This window comes from Lingula anatina, chromosome 3 (genome assembly GCF_051362555.1).
Source record: "Lingula anatina isolate TDL-2025a chromosome 3, LinAna3.0, whole genome shotgun sequence".
Lineage (NCBI taxonomy): Eukaryota > Metazoa > Brachiopoda > Lingulata > Lingulida > Lingulidae > Lingula > Lingula anatina.
Genome location: NC_141769.1, coordinates 16,521,611 through 16,537,446, shown reverse-complemented (window position 1 = coordinate 16,537,446; position 15,836 = coordinate 16,521,611). Strand labels below are relative to the sequence as shown.

At 35.3% G+C, this 15,836-nt stretch overlaps 2 protein-coding genes across 4 annotated transcripts in view; both read left to right on the top strand.

Moving 5' to 3' along the window:
• The window catches only part of LOC106159510 (F-BAR and double SH3 domains protein 2), a 29,201-nt gene extending 21,946 nt beyond the window's left edge, over positions 1 to 7,255 (top strand). The window contains exons 20-21 of one of the 3 annotated variants that reach the window (XM_087008646.1): positions 2,602 to 2,850; positions 4,165 to 7,255. In XM_087008646.1, the coding sequence (XP_086864772.1) occupies positions 2,602 to 2,850; positions 4,165 to 4,313 (398 nt within the window). In that variant the 3' untranslated portion in view covers positions 4,314 to 7,255. The other 2 variants (XM_087008647.1, XM_087008645.1) reach the window with 2 other exon arrangements.
• A 1,503-nt stretch (positions 7,256 to 8,758) lies between these two features.
• Positions 8,759 to 14,511, top strand: LOC106159512 (uncharacterized). Its single transcript, XM_013535812.2, has 2 exons — positions 8,759 to 9,367; positions 9,994 to 14,511. Exons 1-2 carry the CDS (start codon positions 8,959 to 8,961, stop codon positions 11,556 to 11,558), a joined length of 1,974 nt encoding a protein of 657 aa, XP_013391266.2. The 5' UTR covers positions 8,759 to 8,958; the 3' UTR covers positions 11,559 to 14,511.
• Positions 14,512 to 15,836: the final 1,325 nt, after the last annotated feature.

Genomic DNA, 15,836 nt, shown 5'->3' with positions numbered 1-15,836 from the left:
AGAAGAGATAGTAATTTATGTGCTCTACTGTAACTCTCAATCTGAAAGTGTTATAAAAGAATAGATTATTTAATTTTTGGCATTTTTCCATTGGCAGATTGAAAATTTGCATATTTTTCCAGGCCACAAAACAAAAATTTTTACATTTCATGTATTAGCTTTTAAGTGCTGATTGTGCTAAATGTGTGTATATGCTGTTTCAGGATTGGCTAGATACTCAAATATCCCCACCAAATCTGAGCTAGCTCAGGTTTCCAAAACAGTAACTGCTTCTTCAACAAAACTAACCCGCTCTTCAGTTTCTGGAGGCCCGGTCAGCCCTACCTCCCCGACCAAGCTTACTGACTCTTTCTCTGGGGCATCTTTAGCTCATATTTCACAGTTAATATCTGCTTCTACAGCACAACAAAGAAACTTTTCATATTCAGGTAGCCCCAATAAAACTACCTCACAGACATCCTCTGGTAGTTATGGACAAACTTCAGTTTCAGGTAATTCTAAGAAACCCCCCGCATCAAATGAACAAAGCCAAAGTGGTTCAGTTTCAAGATATTCAGGTAATCCTATGGCATTCAAGGCTACCCGGCAGTGGCATTCAGTGTCAAGCCCACCTCAAAGTCCCACTGCCCAAACTCCCAGGAAAAGCTTACCAGAGTCTTTGCTGACTCAGCTTTCAGAATCTTTGGCTAAATCTAATTTAAAACCAATGCCAACATCTCAGTCTGTGGTGAACACCAACAACCAATCAGAAAGAGTCACATCAACCAGCCAATCACATTCACCAAACTATACTCAGAAGAGTTATTATGCAAATGTACCATCCGCTGCCGACATAGCATGTATTGAAGAAATTGTGACAGCATCATCTGATGCTACAAAACTTAAGCACTCATCAGTGTCTTCAAATCCCAGGAGCCCCAAAGTCAAAAGTTGCCCAACCAGTCCCAAAAGTCCAACAAAGTTTTCTCAGTCAGCTTACTTAATAAATAATGCATCGGCAGGGGCAGAGGTGGCAGAAGTTGTTACTGCAGATTTCACTGTAGGTGGCGCCCCTCAGATAACACGCACCCAGTATCAAAGTACTGATGAGTTAAACAGACCCAGAAAGTTTAGCAGAACAAATAGTGTCACTGCTTCCAGCAAAGAAACATCTGTTTAATATCTTTATCTATATATGTGCCTTCTACATGTATTAGTATAGCTTCTTGTTGAAAAAGAAAAAAAATATTATTCTTGTAAGTACAAACATTTGTCAAATTAATGATATGCTACAGTCTTATTTCAATCAATTTTATATAAGGCTGTCTGTAAACATATCACATTTTGTTGTTTAACATATGCACTTACCAGATGTTTCCAAATTATTCTACAGAACTTATTATCCGTTTTAACATAGTAACACTGAGCAACAAAATATATTTTACTCTTTGCACCCTTTTCATGTCCTATTTTAATCCATCCCTTTATAAATAAATATTAGGACATTTAAGGTTTGAATTTAGGTGTTTGAACAATATTCATGTAATGGAATAACAACCACAAAATCTTCATAAGTTTTCAAAAAAAAAAAAAAATTTTTTTTCATAAAGAACCTCTGACTATTTTTGTTATGAACAGTATACATTGCATTACCAGCACATATTTCAGTATTTGCAACATTTTGTATGTAGGTAATAATAATAATATGAATAATTTACATTTACTGTATGATAATAAGACGAGGTTGATCAAAAATTAGATAATTTATTCTAGTAACTCAAATACACATATTATCAGTAATTATATTTCAGTGCAATCTCACTGTATACCACATATGTGAGTAGTTCATGGTATCAGTGGTGCCTCTGGTCCTGAAAAGTTTATATCTCAGTTTCCTTCATGACCTGACCTCTAACAAGTATGTTTCTCATCAGTTTTCAGATACTTTTTTTTTCACATTTACTGATACTCTGGTCACAAATCACTTAGGAATACATTTATGGTTTTGTAAATCTGAGCATATATTTGCGTAAATAATTGCTTTTTTGAGAAAGCAAAAGTAAAAGGTATTTGGATTTGTTTACTTACATATAACACCCTGATATGTTGATCTTAGAATACTGACAATTTTTTTTTTTTTTTTTTTTTGTATATTTGAAGACATGAACCCTATAAACACTGATAAGATGAAAATATCTATAAACTTTAATATTTCACATGGGAAAGGTGAAATGTTTTCATTTAATTCTATTTTTCTTATTTGGTTTTTAGGCAAAGATAGATAAAGGGGCTTTTTGAAATTCGTGTTACAGGGTTTTGCACATGCGTTTTGTCTTAATGTATATATCATTCAACAGATGTAAACATGAAAATAATATAAATACAAAGTAGAAATATAACACCTGGTTTGGGATAGTGGTTTAATTTTTAAAATAGTTTTTTTCTGGTGTTAAAAGTTCAATGTTTTTTAGTTTAACATATTAGATTAGGTAATGTACATGTATAACATGTTTAGTAGTTTACATTCTAGTAGATTTTGTTTACTCATCTGTGTGGTTGCTTTTAAGTTGCATCTTTGTCTTTGGGTGTCTGTTAGCATATACCTAGCTTTACTTATACTAGATCCCACTGACCTTGACCCTGACCTTGAGTATGATCCTGACCTTGACCTAGAAAATGACACAGTGGAGTCTGAACCAATCGTTGAGCAAACTAGAGGGCCATCCTGCCCAGATTTGCATCACCTTGACGATGAGCATGTCAATCAGGTGGTTCGTAGAGCATCTTTGCCCGCCCATCTGTCAGAGCTGAACCATGATTGGTCCACAGAGGTGGCTCATGATTGGTCAATTGTTGACAGTGAGGAAACAGGTGAATGTGCCATAGTCATGCAAACTTGTTGCTCTTAGGGAATATAGGGAATTGTTTAAATATTAAGTTATCCTAAGACATTACATGGTGACAGTTAGTTTAATTTTAAAGAGGATGTATTTTAGTCTCAGTGTTTCATGTGTAACAACTTAGTATTGTGTCTTTGATTCCCATAACATCCTTTTTGATTCCTATGCTGTGAATAGTGATTTGATATAGTCAATTTAGAACATATCTGCACTTTTTCATTTTTTAAAATGAAATGAGTTATAATTCAGTTCAGGTTGATTTGGCCTGAACAGACTAAACTGAAAGCAAAATTAAACTGTTAATAAGGATGTGGTTTATAAATTTGTTATGCATTCCTTGCAATCAGTAGTTAGAATAAATGAACTTTTTCCTGTATCCTACAGTAACTTTGAATCCAAGATTTCTTATCATTAAGCACTATTTGCTGATAGCAAAAATCATCACACCCAACCAGTTATATGTAACTAATATGCACATAATTATAACCATGTTCAAACAATGCACTTCTGTAATCACTTTATTTTCTTTCAATGAAAACAGAATTGTAGCCAAGGTCTAAACCTTAGCTATCCCCTCCACAAACAATCCAATTATTGTAAACTCAAATATTGAAATAAAATCTGTGAAAATAAAAAATGGTCAATATTAAAAAAAAAATAAGATGCACATTAATAATATGCACAATAAGTATACTGTAGGCAGTAGTCAGAATGCCTTGCTCTCACAAATAACCCATTTCTTTTCAGTGTTACAACTGTTTACAATTGTGCACTCTTTTATTATAATATCATTCTGCATTATCCTCCCAGCTCTGATTTCACTGGTTATTGCATGCTTGTCTCTGGAACAATTTCCTCTGCTTTCCTGCACATGCCACGCACATGAAGGGATCTCCACCAGGGATTATCATCATCATTTTATATATATATATATATATATATATATATATATATATATATATATATATATATATATTAGAGAAGGATGAAAAACGGTCATTATATTGTATAATTGAACAAATTTTGGTCTTCTCAATTCTTTTATTGAACAATGATCTTTATAATTCACTTATTTTATTTCCTTTGTAAGTGGAGTTGCAGCTAGTTAGGAAGGATGTCCTGCACTTATACACATATACACTTATACACACTACAGCTATTCAGTGATGATATCATTATCCTTTCCTCTACTACAGTAGATGTACTTTCAAACTTAATATTTACAAAAACAGCAACTTAAAGCATGGTCTGCTATTAACTCATGTCTGTATGTCCTCTCTTACAGAAGAACTAGACACAAACAAGGAGATGGACTCTTCCAGACATTATGACTTTCCACCCGATGAAAATGTGGGAGAATCAAACACCAAATGCTACTATGATTTCCCCCCAGATGAGGGTGGAGAGGAGGAGGAAGAAGTGTCCATGGTATGAGAATTGGAAGGGATTTCTCATTTGAAAATAATAAATATCACAGCACAATAAGAGACCACTCTCAGACTGGTGGGACAGTACAGTTACAAAGCAGTATTCCACTAGATGAGATCTGGGGGTAAATGTGAAATCTGAGCATTAAACATACGTCACTGAGAAAAATGAGAACAGACATCAACTGAACATCTCAGCTGCCAGTGGGGACAAATTTACTTCAACAAGAACTGGAAAATCTGGATTGTGAGATAAAAGGAAAGCCTACATGAACTTACATGTATGTGGTCTTCGTATTGGCTTTTATGATGATAGATTAAATCAAATATAATACAGGAAACTGTGCAATAATACCAAATTTTCTTAAACTGAATATGGTTACAAATTGGCTACAGATGCTAGCCTTTTGATGGACGTTTTGTGTAACATTTACACCCTTTATAATAACACTGTCTGAATTCCACCCAAAATTTTTTGTGGATTAGTATATATATATATATACATGTATATGTGTGTGCTAGACCATGTGACCATATTTTTAAAAGGGAGGACCAAATTAACCACTGAAAACTTACATTGGACTTATTTTGGCACATACATTTTTCTCCAGATTCCGAAATTGCATGTGTAAAATGAAACCCCAAATGTTATTTTAAAATGTTAAAACATTTTTTTTTTTGTTATTATGTTGATCAACAGAAAGATGATATTTTAGATTGGCCCCAGACTTACATATAGGTGATGAGTTTTTGGCTGTATCAGCCACTTTGGAACACATTATATTTAACTTATCCTTGATGGTAAAAAGATTATGATCACAACAACATTGAATGTTTTAGGTCTGTTAATTATGGTATCTGTACAAACCAAGAATATTATAGTTGGTATTACAGTATTACAAAGACTTCAAGTGTTACTAAAGGCTTCTAATATTCCAGACACTAAAAAAGTTTAAATGTTAAAGAAGTACACTGTTAATAGTGAACATCTAAACTACTCCTAGTACTTAAGCTATGTGAGAAAAACACAGTTTTTTTTGGAAAAACTTGCTTGTATCTGAGAGACCAAACTACATCCTTCCTATCAACACAACTGTTCACTTGGACTTCTTTTCTAAGCATTTGTATTTCTAACGTAATGGTCCTGAAATTCCAATGTGCTTTAACCCTGGTCCTCTTTCCAAAACATAATATTACTGTTCTTCTGAAAAAAATTGTTCTGCTTATTGCATGGATTCCAAAAGCACTTGGACAGCATTAAATGTATGACCATGCATTTTAGAATGCTGTATGCAACTTCTATAGCTATAGCTGTTTTTATCAATTTGTATTGACACGGAGGATTTATACGCTTCACTACTTAAACTACCACTCGTTTGAGCTTTCAGTTGTACTTTCCTTGCACCCAATACTGTGGATAAAAGAAAGTAACATTTACAGTGTTTCAAATAGAATGTGTAATATTGTCAATACATGTCGAGTAGCTTGGAGTGCCTGTACATGTAAGCCTTGGATATAAGATGCAGTCCATCTTTTTAATTTGTAAAAAAAAAATGATAAATAAATAAAATAAAATAAAATATGGCCATTATCCATTAGGGACAATAATTGCATTTGTCTTATAGTCCAACATTATTTTCCAGCCTGATTCCACTCCACTGTCATAAAGATTTTCATAAATTAATTGAAAGATACTATTAGTTAACCTTGAGCTGTAGTAGCTTAAACTATTTCTGCATTTGCATGATTTGGATTGGAAATCAAAATTTCTTATTTTGTATTTGTGCAATAACACATCAAATACTCAATGAGACATAGATTTACTATGAAGTGAACAAATGAGATCTGTTTTTCCTGTTTTTTTTTTTTTTAACACATTATTATCACATTAGACATACATCAGTTTGTTTCTAATTACTGATTTACATATTACAATTAATTAGGCCATTCAGAGAGATCCCTGAATTTTGATAAACTATATAGTATTGTAACTGTTAAGTTTAATTTGCCATGAAAGAGAATTATATGTACTGGTATATATATACATTCCCTTATGTATACATGTACTACTTACATAGTAGTATAAATTATATACCAGTATGTATAAGCATAACATTAATTTCCTATCATTCATTTTGTATGTGTTCAAAGCAGATAATGCAGGCTGCCTGGGTTTTATAGATGAATATACGAACTGTTTTGTTGAGTTTGTAGGGTACACCTCATTGTGTAAAACATTGGTGGTCGTGTAGACAAGCTTCCTTTTACGCTTTGTTACATGTTACTTAAATTTTCTCCTTGAGATGGTCCAACCTTTTGGGAGTCTTGGCAAATGGTAGTTCTCATAGATATGCTGTCGAACTTTGTAAATGTAATAATTTTAATTATTTATATGAACAATAATTAATGATTTTAATAATTTATACGACTTAAAAGTCAACCATCGGACTTTTGGATTTTCATAATTAATTTGATACTTGACCTCTTAGTTGTGATTTGGGTTATATGCTTCCGTAATGACCTAAAACTGGTGGAGATTTTATTGTTCTGATTTTGAGTGTCACACCCGTGTGTTCTGTGGCGCTTCTAAACACGTCGAAGTGGTGAGATTTGTTGTTTCAGTAATCGGAAATTTCCCCCCTATTTGCCATGATTTGTGAAGTTATGGTGATGTGATGTATCTCAAGTACTGTGACAATGTATTTGATAGTATAATGTGATTGTTCTTTGGCATATTCACAGAATGATTAAGTAAATAGTACTCTGATATGTAATGACTGTTTACTCTACTATTTAGAACGCTGTTGTGTTCGTTAATGTTATCTCGTGGTCTGGGCAAGATGTTGTGTTTGGGTCTTGGCATCCTAAATGGACAGTGGATTTAATTTGGGCAATATCAACAATGTACATATATGATAACGTCAGAGAAATAAAATGATATAACTGAAATTTTCTTTTTCACGGTTTCATCTGTAATAGGACACAATGATCGTTAGACTTTCACTCAGCAAAAATAAACTTTCCTGCAAATTTCAGTAATGTCAGCATGTGGCTCTTATAACCACGTACTGCACTCATAGCCTGCTATACGGCGATAAAAATGAGCATTGCACCTTTATACATGAAATATTCTGGAAATATTTACAACTTGTAACCATAAACTATGGTATAGCTGCTGAGCTATGCAATGCTGCAAATTTAGCATGAATCTGAAGGATCATAAATGTAAAATTAAAATCGTAGCACATCGGTCCATTCGTTACCAATCCAATTTACGGTTTCTGGCAATTGCTGAGCAAGAAAGATACATGCAGAGGTGCACGCGCGCTTGGCTGTCACCTTGATGGTTAGAGAACTTAAAACCCTATAAAACGACTAAAGATTACCACGCGTGCCTACTATCAGGAAAAAAAGGAAAGAAAGAAATGAACAAAGAAACAAAGATGGCAATCAAAATCGATGTATTATTTTAAGAAGAGCATCATAAAAGTGACGTAGATACTCCGTTAAGTCTACTAAATAATGACAACTTTCACGCTTGGCATGTCACATAAAAACGACTTTAGAATATCAAACTAGGTTACCATAGTGAAACAAAATCGATTTATTATTCACCACAGTCTACAAAATAATGACAGATTCGGAAACAAAAACTCCAAACACGCCAGATTGCAATTCAAATAAAAGAAAAACGGACATCAAATTGCTGTCAAAATAAGCACGTCTACATCTTAATATACCAGCTAGGTCCCAGCGTCCGATATACGTTGGGTATGATGCCACCACGAAATTTGTCGTAAAAGTTGAATCGAGCGCCATCAGCTACATTCACCTGTACAAAACTTATTCAAATCGAGTCAAATGTTTTAATGTGATAGTTTAACATACAATGCATATAATATAATACTAAGTACGTCCACTTTGGGGTTGACTACATTTACTCTTACAACTTATTATGTACTATTGCAGTGTTATATTACAGATATTTCCTAATTTTCTTTACGGCCCCAGCCGTGTACTGTACCTGGTGTACTGCAACCAAACCCAGTATTCTTTTGTGTCCAAACCCATAATATAAAGGAACAGTTCATTTCTTTTTTTTTTTCAATACCACATTGTTAATTACAATATAATTTTTGGATTAAGTTATTCAGTGACTGGGCATAATGGCAGGCTTTGTTTGTATTACAATAAAAAGGCTAAGCTGACAAAGGGTTACCTTTTTTCAATGGAACTAAGGACGCGTAGTCGAGGCATTTTCCCTTTGAGTAATGGCGGCTTTAAAGTAGTCTACATTTAAACAGATTCAACGCGGAGGTAAGTATCTAAGAGAGCACTGACATCATGGTGGTAATACAGCATATCAAATATAAACCACAGAACCCTCATAAGGTACTCACGTGATGTTAGGAAAAACTCGGCCGCAGGAGGACATTTGAAAGTTGTCCGGAATTTTTTTCTCTTAGACATTATTGCGCCTCACTTGTATGGATCGGGTATCATACATGAAGGCTTATAGTTGATGATTACAACTGTAATTGTAAAGAAATCGGCACAATTTAATATCTAGACATTAAAAAAAGCATTTTATTTGCATGCGGAGTCACCTTCATTGCTGCTTTTAGAAAAGAAATTTGACTCGATACTCATCCATGTATTCAATCAATGTTTTTTCCAGATGCTTTATTTATAAGTCGGTGCACGGAACGTACCTTCTTAATATTCTTCCATGTCTGAATTATACATATTCAGTATTTACCATGAATGAAGACCAAAAGAAGAGGATCAGGCAGCAATATGTCTACCTGGTCAAGAACCTGACAGACCCGAGGAGTACAGGGCTGGTTGAACACCTGTACCAAGATGGCGTCATTGAGGAGAGGGATCGCCAGATCGTGGAGAATAAACCAGCGACAAAAGACGCCATCAAACATCTGCTAGATGCCGTGATGAACTCACCGCATCAGGATGCATTTGAATGTTTTGTCAAACTTTTAGACGACTATGGGCAAGAATACCTTGCCAATGTTTTAAGACAAAGTGCCAGTTCTGATGGAGCAGGTAAAAATACTTAACAATTGTATTTCGGTGATTAGGTGAGACTTTATTAATTGATGAGTTAACGTCCCTGTTAGTGAGACATCATATATTCTTAACTGTGAAAAATCCATGTGCATATTGTAGGATCCCTCTTGGTTTAAATAAACTGTCCGTTTCGAGACATTACAAATTCAACATAAAAATACTAATATAAGCGATAAGTTTCTTTTCAAATTTTCATAGACTGCACGTGAAATGACAGATGAAATAAAATGAATTCATTTTGTCAGTTAGAATATCGCCTATTTCCCTTTTTCATTGAAATTGAAATAAAACAATGATTACTCGTGCTAGTATGCATTTAGGACAAACGGGGGAAAATCGGATCACAGTGTCAAGATAACGAACCAATAATCCAGAATAACGACAACATTTTATTTTGCTCCCATTGTTATTTTGTCAGTATCACCTATGATTGAATAAAAATTTGGTCTTGTTCATTGCAAATTGAATTGGAAGCATACGCAAAGTCACTGTTTATTCAAATTTATTGATTTACATTGCTAACATGTAAGATTTGTTAGCATTAACAAGGGTATGATATATTTATTTATTTATTTATTTATTTATTTATTTATTTATTTTAGGGCAATGTGACGTGTGTCCAGAAGACGGTAAATCCCCTGCTATCTCCGTGTGTTTGGACTGTAACGAGTTCATGTGTTCTACGTGTGCCGGCTGTCATAGGAGAACAAGGGTCTTGAAAGGCCACACACTAAAGGAATTAACATCTTCTCTTTTAGAAAAATGTCAGGTACATCCATCCCTTTATCTTAAATCCTACTGTCCCCAATGTGACGCCTTCATCTGTGAGAGATGCATGGTGGACACACACAAAGGACACATCGACGCTTGGAAAGACGCTATAACAGTGGCCGAAGATTTGAAATGTAAAATGAATGAGATTATGGATAAAATAAAAAATATTATTCTCCACAAATCTGTGATAGAAAGAGAAGAACAGAAAAGGCTTTTCGACTTGGACAAGCAAAGGCAACGCGTTAAATATGCTATTGAGAAACGTGAAGACGAAATTTGCAAGCTGGCGAAAGCTTGTGCTGAAAAGGCCAAAGAAGATGTGGACAAAGCATATTTCGACGTAAAGAGTCGACTGCAAACAGCCAATAAAATAGAATCCCTCGAAAAACAACTGAAATTTTACGAAAGTTTGATTAACAATGCTTCCGTCTCTAGTGTAATTAAACATCAAGCAGAATGGATGACTTTATTGAAGAAAACTTTGGAGACACATTCCCCCACCTATCCTGTGTCCACGCTAAGATTTCAGACCACCAGTTGGGCAGAAACAACTATACAGCAGGCAATGGGTGAGGTTGTTATAGGAGACATCACGCCGACTTTGATCACACAACACCAACTACAGCGTTCCGAGGATCCAGAGGAGTTCCCCATAGTTCTGGACAGCATGCCTGATGGTGACGTCGTGGTGGGGATTACGTGTAAAGCTGACAAAACCAAGCGTCGTATCATTATCTGTTCCTCCACAGGGGACATCAAGAAGGATATCAAGGTGAAGGATCTTTTCGGACTGACAGGACTACGCGACGGTACAATAGCAGCAACTGTAAGGCACGGCAAAACACAGGAAGTGAGGATATATACTAAAGACGGTGTTGTCAAGTCATCGTTCAAGTGCAGCACAGCTGGTCGTATTACAGTGAACCACGAAGGTCACTTGATCGTGATGGATGATAGCTTGCGTAAAGCAGACAAGGTAATGGTATATCGTACAGACGGAAGACTGATCAGATCATTCAGTGATACCTCAACAAACCCAGTAAACTATAGCAAGTACATAACAACCACACCCAGTGGTGACATCATAGTGTCAGATCCCAATGACTGCTGTATACGCGTCTATACACCTGAAGGTCAGCTACAGTACACGTACGGTGGGATGGATGTCATGAAATGTTCACACGGTGCCTGCGTGGATGAGGATGGAACCATATTTATCTCCGACTTCCTTGCTGATAACATCCACCAGGTGTCTTCTTATGGGCAGTTCATACGCTATGTGCTGACAGCCAAGGATGCACTGTGTAGTCCCACGGATGTGTGTATCAACCAGGAAGGTCACTTCGTGGTACTTCAACAGGACGGATGGATCAAGACATACAATTATAAATAACGATTTATGATTTTGTTCACCAATTCCTGGTCTCTGGTCAAAATGTCACTTCGGGTAAAGTTTTGATATAAAAGCATGTACATGTATCAAAGATAACGTTTACATATCTGAGCAAATGAATATCACATATGGAGGCAATCGAACTTAAATATCATATTTGTATAATTATATATTATCAAGGAGAACTGTTGCCTAATCAAGACTACAGTTGTGTTAAACCAAATAATTTATAAGGCATGTCGACCGACCCTTCATCAAACGGATCAGACAACCGTACATTCATGACTGACCAAGCGATAGTCTCTTCAGGAACTGGTTTCTTTTTTAAGAGATATGAATGCGTCGAAACGCGAGAGGCATTTTTGTATACTAGTTTATGTAGAGTGTACCTGTATGTGGATCTTGGCTTAGTTGCTGCAGAAATAATAAGATGAAGCCCATCTTTCTTGATATCTTGGTACGGCAGAGGTACATGTCTGTACCAAAATGTATGTACATATAATTGACGCTGTAAATAAACATTCTTTAATCTAATGTAATCATTTTCTTTTACATGACTCACTTTATGCTAGTATATAACAATACCAGTGTAACAAGCTATCATTTATATGTCTGTGTCTTGACAAAAAAGGACATATTCCAATTCTTTCAATTAGGGGTCATGACAATTATTTTAAAAAGGTGTTATTAATTAAGGAATTCTAAATTTTTAGTCTTTTAGGCCCTATTCAGAATAGGGGACTAATTAGTCCGAGGTCCTTATATGACCGACCCACTTATATTTATTCGGGATATCTATTCATTGTCTTAAAGCGGGTTAGACGGCAAGCTTTGCAGTGGGTAGCCATATTTGACCCTATTCTGAATGGGGCCTTACCACTACAAGTTAAGCATCGACGGCGCCATAGCCCTCAGCAGAATGTCCGTGTCAACAGTAAGACTTTCTTTATTGAAGAATATGTACTTTTTGGCCTTAAGTTCAGCATCGCGCAGGCTCTGACTTTGATCTTTTTTATGTAGCATTGGTATGGCTAATGTAGTTGAAGTCTGAAAATTTAATTTCAAATTATTGAAAATAAGACATCAGTTACATCAAGGAGTTATAACAGACTCCTTGGTTACATGTATATTTTGATGTGTTATGTAAGGTAAGTTTGTATTTCTTTGTCAAATAAACTGATATCCCAACTTTCTCATTCGGTTTTTATATAGACACTTTGTATGAATAGAATAGATAATAGGCAGCACATCTGGTCGTATTACATTGACCCACGAGGGTCACCTGTTCGCGATGGATGCTAGCAAAGACACGTGTGTGATAATGGTATATCGTACTGACAGTACACAGATTACAGTCTACAATGACACCTCAGCAAAACCAGTAGAATTCGGCGAGTACATAGCAACCACACCCAGTGGTGATGCCATACTGTAGTGTCAGATCCCAATGACTGCTGTATACGTGTCTACACACCTGAAGGTCGGCTACGGAAAAGTTTACACGAAAAGTTTACACGGTGTCTGTGTGGATGAAGGTAGAACCATATTTATCTCCAACCTCGAAGGAAAGAGGTCCAACAGACTACACGGGATGAGCTGAAGCAGGCGATTTTGTCGAGATGTGGGTTAATCTGAGCCAACAAACTACAGAAAACTCATATATTCAGTACCTCGAAGAAAAGATGATGGCATCAGGGTTAGTGGCAGATACCCGAGATGATTACTCCGGGATTAAATACCTAACAATACAGCATTGCATTTGGGTTATTCTGGCATTCTTCCCTAACCCCCGCCCTTGAACATGGTATTTGCTATCTGTACAAATTACCGATAATTTACCAAATTTGTAATTGATCACCAGAGGGAACCCAAACGAAAACAAAATCCTCAAATATACTGTATTTTGAAGGTAGAACATGACACACAAGTATATATTACATGCAAGAGCAGCCAGTCTGCAACAATCACTTCTATGGAGACTTGTCTTGCAGAGATTCGAGAATGGATGAAAGTGAACATGTTGGCTTAAAATGATAGTAAGACTGAGTTGATATGGTTTACATCAAGGTTCAAGGCAAATAGAAAAAATGTAGCAAATGCCAACATTTGCATAGATGTTCTTATAAAACCATCTAGTTCTGTAAAAGATCTGGGAGTTACCCTCGATGAAAATGGCACTATGGGCAAGCGTGTATCTGAAGTGTGTAAATCAGCATCTTATGCACTATGGCGCATTGGAAAAATAAGGAAAGTTTTAGATAACAAAACCACTGAAAAATTAGTACATGCATTTATATCATCTAGATTAGATTACTGCAATAGTCTCCTCTTTGGTATTTGTGACTATCAGATTAAAAAGTTACAAGTTATTCAAAACTCAGCTGCAAGACTGGTTTGTCAAATTAAGTACAATAGTACACACCATATCACTCCCATTCTGAAAGAATTACACTGGCTGCCTGTGAAGCAGAGGATTGATTTTAAAATACTTTGTATTATTTTTAAGGCGATCCATTCACAAGGACCATTATATTTATCTGATCTTATCTGTTTTAACTTACCACGGCGGTCCACACGTTTTAATACTGAGAATGATTTTATTTTAGAACATTCTGTTTTAGAGAAGGGGTGCCTCAAAAGTTATGGAGATCGTGCTTTTATAATCTACGCCCCAAAAGTGTGGAATGGTCTACCAAATTTTATTAGAAAAACAGAAGACTTTGACAATTTTAAATCTCTTTTAAAGACCCACATTTTTAATTCTGTCTATATCTCTTAGATTTTTTCTTTTTTTTTAAATATATATATGTATTTTAATAAGATGATTTTTAGTAGTGTAAATTTTGAATGGTTTCCATTTTTTAAATGATTTTAGTATATTAGCCATTATTGTAAGGCGCCTTGAGATAGAATGTAAGGCGCCATATAAGAATCTTATTATTATTATTATTATTATTATTATTATTATTATTATTAACATGCAATCATAATAAAACACTAACGTGCTGCTTGTAAGTTACATTTTTCTTAGTTTGAACTTACTGAATTCGTAGATGCAATATTTTAAAAAATATTCCATCATTTTTAGAATCCTTCGTGGAAGTAAAACGACTAGAATATGGTGTATTTATTGAGTAAAATAGCTTAAACTTTTCATTACATGTCGGTTATATGGGGTATGTGCCGACAGTCCAAAGGTTTTAAAATCCACGCGGTTCTAGTCGCCGATTAACTCAAACCCCAATTTGAAATCAGCTGCTGGCAACGTTTCTCGGAAAAATGATAATAAAAGTCACTTAGTGACGGTGTTGAACGTTAGAATAACGTTCTTTATAACGTTTTCCGATGGTCTAAACCTGTGGTAACGTCATCAAAACGTTCTACATGTATGTTAGCTGGGTACATAGTTATTTTCTGCTTAAAGATTGTAGTACCTTTGAAGGCTGCATGTGTTGCCTTGTTATTCAATAAAGTCGATATCAGTTTACGACATTACAAAAGGCAATACGCCACACCTATAAAGGATATCAATACCCTTTGCAGTAACATAGAGAGTGAAAGAGCAAAACTGATGTAAGGATCAATTTGTCAAGCTGCCGAAAGAAATTTAACGGCTTGACTAAATGTCAATTCACTGAGTTTGTGCCTATATGTTTTAGCGTATATCAAGTGAACGACGGTGAGTTTTCTTCTCATATATTTTTACGATTTTCAAAGTTCCCACATACATGCATATATATATTTTCGACTTCTGTGGTAAATGTATTTCAAGCAATATTCAAGTCGAGGTAGAATACGTAGCGCTTTATCGATTTTTATTTTAAGTGTGTTATGTACAGTAGAAAAGGAAGAGATTCGTGTGTTTTATCCCATCCCATAGTATAAAACACAGCGAGAATACACTTTAATATCTCATTCATGTACATGTGCTCCATCCTGCGTCTCTGATAAAACCCCTCTCTCTCTCTCTCTCTCCACTGCAACTACAGAGACTCGCCATTAACAGCAACCCAAAGTTCAGGATACACACTGGTATATACATAAATGGCTCCTCTAAGCGTGTTTGATAATGAATTGTCCACCCCGTACTCTCTGCCAGAGGACCTTCTTACTACTACAAAATTGGAATAAATACTTTGTCCAATTTTATAACAGAAGGAGTCTAGTAGAAACGCCGAATGTTTGTTTCTCAGTTGTTTGTTATCCAACTGAAATGTGTGCTGTTTTAAGTAAATGCTATGCAATTGTCCTTTATGTAAATTTCAGACTCGCTATGAA